Source organism: Lytechinus variegatus, chromosome 10 (genome assembly GCF_018143015.1).
Source record: "Lytechinus variegatus isolate NC3 chromosome 10, Lvar_3.0, whole genome shotgun sequence".
Taxonomy (NCBI): domain Eukaryota; kingdom Metazoa; phylum Echinodermata; class Echinoidea; order Temnopleuroida; family Toxopneustidae; genus Lytechinus; species Lytechinus variegatus.
Genome location: NC_054749.1, coordinates 29,894,640 through 29,906,872, shown reverse-complemented (window position 1 = coordinate 29,906,872; position 12,233 = coordinate 29,894,640). Strand labels below are relative to the sequence as shown.

Here is a 12,233-nt window from a genome sequence, read left to right as displayed (position 1 = left end):
AGCAATTATTATTATCATCATTATCATTATTAAACAGATCACAGTCTCTAAAAGTTTTTTTTTTACAAATTTGACCTTTCGTGATGCATAGGCCTGATAATGATATTTGATCAAATAGTTTTATTTGTTGATGTAACAGTTGTGTCCCGGATCAGTCAATGTCAAGTCTCTTAATAGAGCATTAACCAATTTCCCTCGTAATACAAGATACACCGCCAGAGAAGTTAATGAACTCTCACTACAGGGTGGTCCAAAAAAGAACAACAACCCGCAATACTCATGATAATCCCGCATCACATGAATATGATAAAGTCACGTTGATAAATGATGTGATATAATTACCTTCTACTTGTACGTCAATTTAAAAGTAGACTCATTATGATTATGATATCACGTGATAGCAGATACTGAACTAGTATTGGTAAGCAGTTCTGTGATCCTAAAACTTGATATTTTGTATAATGTTTTAGAGATACGTTGTTACATAGGCACTGCCTAACAATGTAATGATGAACTAATTAGTACAACACTAAACAGAATGATCATGGCATTATCAAATAATAATTAAAAATACTTTTCCATCATAACTGGAATGTTATTTTATTTCATTTTATTTTTTACTTTATTTTTTGAATTTTGCTTATTTGTGAAGTGGATAGCAGAAGTTGTCCAAAGATATTCCCATGAATTTACATCCGTTCTCATAAAATAATAAACTTCACATCGGGAACGGATTGAGGAAATCAGGAAAACATGAAAAAATTATTAAGAAATAAAACATCAGGAAACAGTACGAAGTTCATATTCAAGTCGATAGGGTTTATTATTTTTTCATGGCACACCCTGTATGGCGGTTAGCTCGGTGCCCACAAAACATGGAGAATATGGTTTGAAGGATTTGCTAAATCCACGTGTATTAAACTCGAAACTATGTCTGATATTATAAAGTTTGTGCATAATGCATATCATCTGATCACATGTTTTGGATCAATATGCCACGGAAAAATCGTGTTTATTCCAATACGTGATGTGAGAAATGATACTGGAGGTCATTAACATCCAATGTGAAGCGAACTTTTCTTAGTTTAAACTAGTTTGTAAACACGTAAACTTTACAATTTACATTACATTCTTATTACAATTTATGAAGAAAAGTTTTGGGTTGATTTTTTTTCTAATTTAAACGATAAAATATATGAAACAATAAACATAATTAAGCAAAATTTAACAATGAAAAACCTCAAGCTATGACAAAATTAACATATTAATTGAAAACATTGACTAAATTTGAATGAAAAGAAAGTGTATTTATATAGCTCAATATTACGTAAATGGCGTTTAATGACGGTCGATGGTTAATATCCATTTTATTTATAGTCTTTAATTCGCCGGGTCTGGAAAACTTGATCAATAAAATCAACTCATCTTGAGGGTGATAACAATGATAATAATGATGATGATGGTGGTAGATGATGAAGATGATGATAATGGTAGTGTGATGATGATTGATGATAACGGTGGTGGTGATGGTGATGACGATGATGGTGGTGATTACAATATGACAATACTGATCCTGCTGCTGATGATGATGAGTAGTATAAGGAAGATGGTGATAAAGACGATGACATTACATTAATGCTAAACAGTCAGTCAGCAAGCCCTGAAAAAGTAGCTTCTTTTATCCAAGTGATATTCATGACTATAGGGTTTTTGCATAGTTAATGAGCTTGGTGCGAACCAAAACACCTCTTTTTATTCTGCCATTGCTGCTCTAAATATTAACCAAATTTCATGTTTTTGGTATCTTTGTAAAGAAGAAGAATCATTCTTTCAGGTCATGTGTTTGGAATTCTTTAAAAAATGTTGTAGTATAGGGAAAACTTTTGATATAAAACATGAAACAAAATGATTTTTTCATGCAACAAATGTTGTTGTTTTCACACTTTATTTCTGTTTGAGTACAAATGATTTTCAGATCATAATAAAGCTGAAGATCTACGCTTTAATATGATATAATTTGTATAAGAAGATGTATCTTAGATGGGTCAGCAGCCAGCTTTTCATAGGCCAAGTACATTTAGCAGCTCAAAAACAAGGATACTGCACTCTGATTGGTCACAGAGACCACACACCCAGGCAAATTCCAGTGTTCCCCACACTGGGCCTCTGCAAGGTCACACTCACCATGTGGTAATCCCTTCAAATAACCCGCGCCTGTTGTTGTGAAAACATTATTCAGCCAATCAGAACTCTGGATTTTATGTTACTCAGAAATTTTAGAAATCTCGTCTTGCATCTTGATGGAAAAAGCTGGCTGCTGACCCATCTAAAAGATGCCACATATCAAGAGTGACATTGTAAGAAAGTATAGAGTTTGAGCTTTCTGATGATATAAATAATGTTGGTACCAAAAACACAAAATGTTGCACAATTTGCAAGTGAAAACAGAGGAAGAAATTTCTGTTTGATGCATCTTTTCTCGTAAAAAAATCACTTATTTATCAAAATATTTTATTCAAAAGAAATAACCAATATGAAAGAGTAACATTTACTCTTCCCAATGGTACAAAAATAATCAATTTTACTCCAGGAGAAAGTGGTTAAATTCTTTGAGAAAGAAAGTCTCACAATTCACGAGATTTTGCAGGGACATGAATTCAGCCACGAGAGGACTTGGATAAATCTGGCCCATTTGCTCATTAACACAGGGGCTTGCCGACTGACTGTAAATGGAGTCCATAATTTTATCTTATTCAACGATCACTTTCAAAAAGATTTGTTTCGCACTATCAAATTACCATTACAGTTTTGAACACAATTATTGACTTGTTAATGTATCCACAATCGTCTGCTTAACTGATCATACATTGATCTATTTCCACAGAATCTTCTATTCATCAAAATGTTTCGATTGTGTTTTCTAGCGTTCTACAACGTCGTGGAGAAATTATGCCACGTTATCATTCCATGCCATCATGCTACTCGGTATACACGGTTAAAGGGAACAATCACACGGTGCAGTCTAAAAGCGCCGAGCATAAAATTTACAAAATGTCAGGTAAAAAGAGGACATGCACGTCTGTTGATATTGATATTCCCGCCCCCACATCGCGAAGGTGAATAAATGTTGGTAGGGGAAAACTCGAACACAACATCTGGGTAAATTCTACACAGGCTTCGCTTTCCTTTCTAATATTCAACAAGCGTATATCCTTATAATATTGGGTAAAAACGTTTGACTACCCCCCCCTCCCCGGATAGATACCCGCCCTAATTGCCCCGAAGATACACCAGAGCTGTGGCTGGCTTATAATTATCCTGCTCTTTATAGCTAGTCCAAGGTCTTGTACAACCGATCCTCATTCCCCACACCTTCTCATCATCAGGTATTGACACGTCATTGCCGCCAACGCAAATTCTTCAACGGTTCAATGCAACATGGTCTTCAAGGAGGTTTGGGGAGAAATGTCATCCGGAACGAGTTGACCTGTCTTGAATTGAATGTAGGTGTAAGTTTATAAGTTGCTTTCGGTTTAATTAATCCCAAGGATTTTCTTGTCGGGTCGGAAACATTAGAACTATTACACTTGCTTATATCACAGTCCACTATCGAAAGTTCTGCTAGAGGTAATTATGAAATGAAAATTACACTATATATTATAACTGGCCATTGATCTACTATTTATATATCAAATAATACCAATACAAGATCATTACTTTTTATTTGAATGCATATAGGCACATTTTTCTCACCTAATACAGAGAGGAAGTGAGCTAAAGAAGTGGTAGAGTTTGCCAAAAACTCTTGACGAGTGTATTAGACCTGATGATATTTATTGTAATAGGTGTACACTATTATTCGCTTTTCAAAATGATCGAAGTCTTCCAAGTTCCATTGTCTGAAATGGTCAGATATACGGATGTCTCTTTCTTTATCTGCCTCATACAAGTCATGTACACGACGAAAAGTACTTCCTCCATGTATAGTACAAACAGGGCATCGATTCACGAGGAGGATTGACGTATCAAAATAAATAATCCTTGACCAGAAACCTAATTCACAGAACACAAAACAAATCAATTAGATTCATCAGGAACGGGAAGCGATCAAGAAACAAGTACCACAAAATGACACAAATGAAATATGATGACATTATAGACATGTACTGCATGGTATAGGCGGGTTTACATTCATCTTGCTTCCATTTGGTTTTAATCCATAGTTGGATCCCTGGTTGGATGGTTTATGACGCTGAAATTTGAATTTCTCCGAAAAGGACCTTGGGATTCCATGCGGTTTACAAAAACCCAAGGGGTGCCTATAAATATACCCGGATGCAATACACAAGCGATGAGCCTGGTATCCCAATTACAAGTCAGTATTCGCATGCACCTTTTTTGCCATCTTTGTAAACAAATACGATTTTCGGTCTGGAGAAAATTTACGCGTGAGCAAAGCGAGCGTGTTGGAAATGGACCGTTGATGTGCCATCGCAATGCATCGCTGCCTGGTCTACATGTAAGGCGCCTAACACACACACACACACACATTCACAAAAGTATGCGATTTCATCTTTACAAAATAGGCCCTACAATTACAAACTGGTATATGTACAGGTATACACTGAATTAACATATTAATTAATTCCCTAATCTAATGATCCATTGACTTTATTTATCTTATCGATATCAATAAATACATCAATGTTATGTTTCTTGAATTTTTATTCCCTTTCGTCTTTTTTTCATTACTCATTATTTTGAAAGGGAAGGGTGGTGTGTATGGGGCATGCAGTCTCTATAACTCACTTATTTCTTTACTCAAATCAACCGTTAAAATGGAGTTGACTTGGCCTAAAAATTATAGTCTATAAAGGAGTACGCAGTGGCGTAATGAGCCAAAAAGTTTGAGGGGGGGGGGGGCAGATATGGCATATCTGCCAAAAATTGTAAAAAGTTGCGAACGAGTGAAGCCGACGAGCCAAAATTTCGACATATTTTTTAACAAACATCCAATTTTGTGATAGATTTTGACAAAAATATAATTTCACCCTTTTTTCTTTTCTTCCAATTTTATTATCTTGGTCGTGGATTTTTTTTTTTTTTGGGGGGGGGCGGCCAATGCCTCCCAGCCCCCTTCCCCATCTATACGACAGTGAATTGCGGAAATGATTTACCTGAATGTAAACACTTCAATTGGGACAAACTCCATGTAGATGCTCCTATAGAGCGAGGATGACATGACTAATATCAGTTTACATATTTGAATTTATAATCGGTGTGTAAATAAAATAAAATCAATTTCAAATTCCTTTAACATGTTTAGATCTTGCAGAGAAGAGGTAGTTGCAGATAGACATGCAAACACACCAAAAGCAACCTGACTTTTAACCGATCAAAAGCGCAAATTTTGGGAGTTTCCCTTGACTTTTCTGAGGGATTGAAGCGATCGAACTTGTCATAAGTGCGCTTTAGAAGTCATGTAAGTGACTTTGACGGATTTCATGCACATTTCTGCCAAAATTTTATGAAAATTATGGGTAAACAACTAAATTTCAATGATTAATATCGGGGGGGGGGGGTGCAGCGTACGGCCATGGTCATTGTAAAAAGAAAAGAGTTGAGGCCTCCACAATATATGTTGAAATGTGAAATATTTTGCAACATAACATGCTGTGGAAAATAATTTTATGCAATACAAATATACTCACGATTGTCTCTTTATTACCGCCGAATACCAAACAAACGCTCATATACTCCCCTTTTACTCAATATTGAGTTAAGTCGTACCCAACCCTCTGCAGTGCATAAAGTGTTTTATTTCCACCCGACACTTAACAACTGAATGAATAATAGAAATATTCATGGAAACTGAATCTCAGGACATATACCTCTGCCCTTTGAAGTTAGCGAAATTTATCGTTTGTCACTTCTAAAACATTTATCAGCCCAAATAGAATGACGGTTTGGGGGAAAATGGGGAGATTTACATCGGGTGCATCACCCTCAATTCGCCCCATCCTATATAATAAATATTATGACATGATAAATAATCCCGTGAGCTGTCACTTACACTTCCGCGTTCTTTCGAAATGGGTAGCGACTGGAATGTATATTACAGGCTCGTGTTCGATATGGGTTCACAGAAAATATGACAAGAATGGTAACAGGAAGATTGCCAAGTGCAACTGAAATCTTGTCCAAGCGATGTAGCTGAAGATTGGCGCGATTATGGAAAGAAACTTGGAATGTCCTCAGATGTACATGTATACGTTCATTTTGTATTAAATATTAGGGATAACATTTAGAAGAGATTGTACGAAATAATGAGGAAATATATATATAAACACGTGAACTGCTCCGTGCAGAAGTCTATCGCAATTAAAATAATATTAGTATATAAATACATTTTTTTTCATTTTGATTAATACATTTTGGTAAAATATTTTGTTACGAAATTCCAGTCTGAAAGCAAAATATTTTCAATGGGAAGTATAATGTATTTTCGACTGGTCTCCTGCGTTCACAAAATACATGTAGGCCTACATTATTTTATGTCAGGCCAAATTGTTAAATAATATGAGCGAAGAGATCGTAACGAAACTAAAGATTAATTGATTCGTAATGTTTTCCGCTTTTCTCTCTCTAGGTAAGAATCTCTTTTTGTAACATACCTACTAAAATTGACCACAATAAAAAAATATATTTGTATGGAATCAACTTATACTCCATGCTGTGACGGATTTTTTAATGGAGTTTATTTTTAAACAAGCCTTGGTCTTGGTGATTATGGATTCGATATGGTGACACCTCTTATAACTTAGCCCTACTTAGTGAATCCACGGATTATTAAAATCATACAAATTTCCAATCGACATTGCAATCACCGTCCAGAATGAACCACAAATATGTGATCGAGGTCTCACTCTATTCACAAACACGCTATTCTACACCCGAGATGTATTGTCAATGTTCATCATCTTCGTGACCATTTCTCTTTTCAACCCCCATCATCGCCCATATTGCTCAATAGACGTTGCTGATCGAGGATGTCGTATACATAGCCTTCTCTCCAGTCAAGTTTTTGGCTAAGCATGCAGTTGAATCTCAATTTTATAAGAAACTAAATTTGTTAAATCTGTGCGAAGTGGACCTTACTTCAAAGTTCAACTTCAAAATACCTCATTTTCTTCAGAAATGGCTTGAAAATTGGGTAATTTCATCATTATGTTCATTCTCATTCTTTCCTTACTGTTTAATCATATTAACTGCCACGTTTCGCGATTTTTTTATCTCGAGCTCTGGCTATTATTTCAAGACTAATATTCTTAGGTGGACTTTCGCCAAAACCTAGTTCATAAATATTTTTTTCATTTTCAATGTTTCCCGTCTTTTCTAAACCACCATCACGTCAGGGTGGACATCCCCTTTAAAATGATTTTTGGCTTGCGTCCGAAAAAGATAATTTGAATTGAACTAATATGGTTCAAAGCCAAAAGCATGTGACTCGGTTTGCGGTAGGTATTGTTATATATTGTAAAAACAGTTATGGTGTGAGTGATTGCTGAAAGGGGATTAAGGGGGGGGGGTAGGGTCACCGCTTAGGGTAAATTGCCAATTCGTCTTCTGCCAGCTCGTCCACTCAACACATGGTCTACTTTCATTTAGTCTAATGCCATTCCGTCAATCAACATGTCGTCTATCAACCATTTGGTCCAATCATCACTACGTGTAATCACCATTTTGTCTATGACCAATTCGTCTCATAATCAGTTGATCTAATATCCATTTCACTTTCATTCATTTTACATAATAAATACCGATTCAAATTAGGCGTAATGGTACATGGAATAATTGGCTATTGGACCACCTGGTTATTAGACGAAATGGTGAGTGGACGAATTGGCAATTAGACCATGTGAATAGTGGACGAGCTGATGGTAGACCAAATGAGAGTAGACGAGTTGGCAATTTGACGACTTGGCATAAGGCGCATTGGAAACCACCTCTCCGGAGGTTCTCAGGGGCGACGCTACATGGGGCAAGGGGCACTTTTTCAAGTTTAGGGGAGAAGAGGAAAAAATATGAAGGAAGAAAGGAAGAAATAACTAAGGTTTTGAAAAAAAAATAAACAAAAGAGGTAACCTGAAGGTCATCTTACCCCTATCAAAATGCACTGCCACCTCCCCTGCTCATTAATTATTAAGACCTACACATACTGTAATTATGGAATGATTTTGATATCACACCGAGGTGGGAATCAGGAATGATCATTAGCCATTCCCTCAAGAGTGGACGTATTATTGTGTCACCGTTATATTTTGGTCTGTGAAGTTCCAGGGATAACAGGGAGTGTTCGCAACTTCTACACAGACGCCTTCTGGAACGCTGAGGATCTATTGTCAAAAACCCTTCATAACAATGCTATAAGCAGCCTTTGTTGAAAATCGGTGAATCAAAATAGCAGTGTCGTCCTGGACTCTGGACAAACCACATTTTCCGTCAGCATCGAATCTTAGGGCGATGTGCTGTCCGGTTCAACAATTTACGACAAAGACCTCTAAGTGATTTGATGAACGATTTCATTAGATACACTATGTTGTAAATGCATCGAAAACTCGCTATTGAATATTCGGTGCCACTATCCGATATCGTGGCAACACGAACCTAGTCTGCTGTGCAAACCCTTCACTCGAGTTCAGGGTTTGAATCTGAATGTGCAGCCTACTCATGCCTTGTGTACTGAAGGCCCTCTCGCTGAATTGAAACAGTAAGTTTTGTATGTGCTAGTCTTTGCGTGGAGACACACTTGCTGATTGAAGATTCAATCAGGGTCTGTGCCCGCAGACTAACACGAACCAAACCGACTGCACACTGATAAAGGTTTATACAGAATATAGCAACGACATACCACTGGATGGTTTGGAGTCGTTTTTTTTGGGGGGGGTATGACTGTAAGAGATGTTAGAGAAGAGACTGCCCACAGCCAGTAATCACAAAGTGGAAATTCCTAATCTTAGCATGAGACAAAATGAATACCAAACTATCTTTGCTCCTTGATAGATTTTACCAAGTTGCTATGACAACTGCGGAATGAACAATTTCCATACTTGCCTTTTTCTTCAGCTGGATTATGGACACTGGTGGAAGCGATGTTAAAGGAAGAAAAAGAAGACAAAATTGAAAATAAAAGGAAAGTGACTAGACTTACCTTTCCTCGAAGTCGCGAACCAAGCTAAGATCTAAAATATTATGCTCGGGCTCCCAGGTATTGTATCTGTAAAAAAGGAGATGATAAATGATTGTTTCTTATTACATTTCAAAAGAGAGGAAGAGCAATGATTTAAACATGATTTTAGACGGAAACTCGTTACAGGGTAATGAGGTTTCACAGTATGTACAAGGGAAAATAAATTGAAAAGGAATGATAATAGCTGACGAGGATGATGATGATGATGGTGATGAGATGATGATGAAGATGATAATGGATGTCATTGTATTCTGTGCTTTCTGGCGAGCCTTGGGTAGGGAGTTTTAAATGCAAATTTTCACCACAAAATCATTCTTATATTAATGAATATGCATCAGAATAGATCGTTCAATTTCCTTTAAAAAAGGAAAATTTAACTAACAACCAGCTCTGTCATGTCTGTGAATCATCTCACATGATGTGAGATGTAATCGCATGAGGAAGGGGAATGGGAAGGGGTGCTGCACTGAATGGTCACCCCTTTCAAAAGGCGACAGAGCTTGTTTCTCTCTTGCCTCACATCCGTAACAACCATGGATCCCAGTAGCATGGTAACAACATGGAGCTATTAAGCACATAGCTCCATGGTATAACATACTGATAACACAATGTTAAACCAAGCTATTAGATGTTGATAGCTCCATGGTATAACATACTGATATCATGTCAAACCATGGAGCTATTAGATGTTGATAGCTCCATGGTCAAACACGTCCATGCTGACTGCGTTCCCCTCACACCCCCTAACAAAATGTTCCACTAGTCACTAACGATACTAACAGAGAAGAAGTGAATGGTAAGATTGTAAAACATGAGTTGTTTTTAACCTTTTCTCTGGATATTATTGTAAAATCTGTCCCAAAACTGTATTCTTTATTCATGTTATTTGAAAAAAACGTCAAAAAATTTACTCACTCGCGTTTATACTCGCGACTATTACTAATATTTCTCCTGTCATGCCTGTATATATGTGACATTCTGCCCTTTAACATTGTTGACTTTTCCACCCACTTACTTAAAATTAAATGCAATTGTTTACCTCTTGGGACAGATCTAGGCCTATCATCGTCGTCACAAGCATTACATGGCTCGCTAATAAGAATCGTTATTGTGTAAATGTAATAATATGAGAGGGAGGGGGCGATCAGCTTACCAAAAGTAAAAAGTATTTTCACCTCAATGCCACTCCCAATCGATTCTGGTAAATGTAAAATCATGGATTATAATCAGTAGAACTATTTTTGTTCATTCGTGGAAAAGGAAAGGTCGGAATGGATAAATCAATAATCTACGAGAGAAATATTAAAGGTTACCGTTTGGCGAGATTTGTACGATATTATGATGGAACCTTTCATTATAGGCCTATAATGTTAAATACAACATTCCACATCCACACTGAATTGAATATAGCATCAGCTTGCACTCGGAATTGCTCACAGTTCTCGTTTTTTTTTTTTTTTACCCAGGATGGAACGTCATGTTATTACATCTTTTATTACGTACACAAAATTATTCAACTTGAAAATTTTTCTCTTTTCTCAAATTGCAATTGAAATTTGATCGAATTCAGGACAGAAGACAATATCAAAATGTTGCAATGGACGGGTCCACAAAAGACTTTTAAAATAAATGTTATTTTTGCGGAAAACAAGGCGGCTTTATGAATGCATATTAATTGCGATTTTGCAATATAGTATCTCCTTTCATATAAAGAGTATTGTTGTTGTTTTTTAGAAATCCTATTTTCAGAGATCCAATGATAATATCAAGAATGCCAAAACCTCACAAAAATCACATCCTTGTCATTTCCTGATAACTTAATCTTTTCCTTTACCATTGAATTTCCAATGGCTTCCTGTCGGCGGAAAAGCGAAATGTCAAGTAAATACCTGGTTATATCTATATCTACGGATGTATTCACAACGTGTGTGCGGAGTTCTCTCTCTCTCTCCATCTCAATTGTGCAGTAACAAATAGCCATCACCGATGGAGATTCGAGTAGAAGTTATCAACAAATTGAAAAAAAATGAAATAAACAAACATGCAAACATATAGGGTTTACAACCTGAAAGAAACTATAATAAGTACTGTTATGTAGTCAAATAAGTAAAATGGCTTAGACACGGTTTTACAATAGTGGTCATTATTTCATCAAGTAATCAATCAACCTATCAATTAATCAATCAGTCAACCAATCGATCAATCAATCAATCATTTCATCAATCAATCAATCAATCAATCGTTCAATCAATCAATCAATCATTCAATCATTCAATCAATCAATCAATCAATCATTCAATCAATCAATCATTCATTCATTCAATCAATCATTCAATAAATCAATCAATCAATCAATCAATCAATCAATCAATCAATCAATACAATCATACCAAGGTCCACAACCTTAATCATGTTAATATTAAATGCAAAAAAGGCATGCATCTGGCCAGAGTCGCAAGAAATGTTTGGATCCCAATTGTCAAGTATACATATTTTTTTCAATTTACATGTATTTGCATGGCAATGCTATTTGGTCCTACGTTTGTCAATATTCATGATAATCAGCCATTCTATTATCTGGGGTGAGCTCTAGCTCTAAGGAGAGATTTCCGCGGGAAATTAGTTGGATAGTTGTTTAATGGATCCCCCAAACACATGTGCTCTTCTTCTTTTAGCTCAGTAATCATCACGATAGAAGCTCGATAGAGAGGCAGACAAAAAAAAGATGCAACGTTTGTCATGCTAAAATAAATACTATTTCCAAACATTCTCCTAACAACAGACGGCTAAGAAATAACTGTCATTATCTCTAGAGTTGTGTGAAATTGCGTAAAACTATCTTTGTTTGTTGTTGTCTACCGTGAAGTATAAATGTCGTGGTAAAAACAAATGATTACAACGGTCGGTCGACTTTGCAACCAACGTGGGGGAATCAAGCAAAAAGACGCATTTAATTTACCTTATCCCAAATTGAACAAAAACA

At 36.2% G+C, this 12,233-nt stretch overlaps 1 protein-coding gene across 1 annotated transcript in view; it reads right to left on the bottom strand.

Moving 5' to 3' along the window:
• The window catches only part of LOC121423262 (chromobox protein homolog 8-like), a 57,710-nt gene that overhangs the window by 32,792 nt on the left and 12,685 nt on the right, over positions 1–12,233 (bottom strand). The window contains exon 3 of the mRNA XM_041618591.1: positions 9,212–9,277. Coding sequence (XP_041474525.1) covers positions 9,212–9,277 — 66 coding nt within the window. The remainder of the gene's footprint in view (positions 1–9,211; positions 9,278–12,233) is intronic.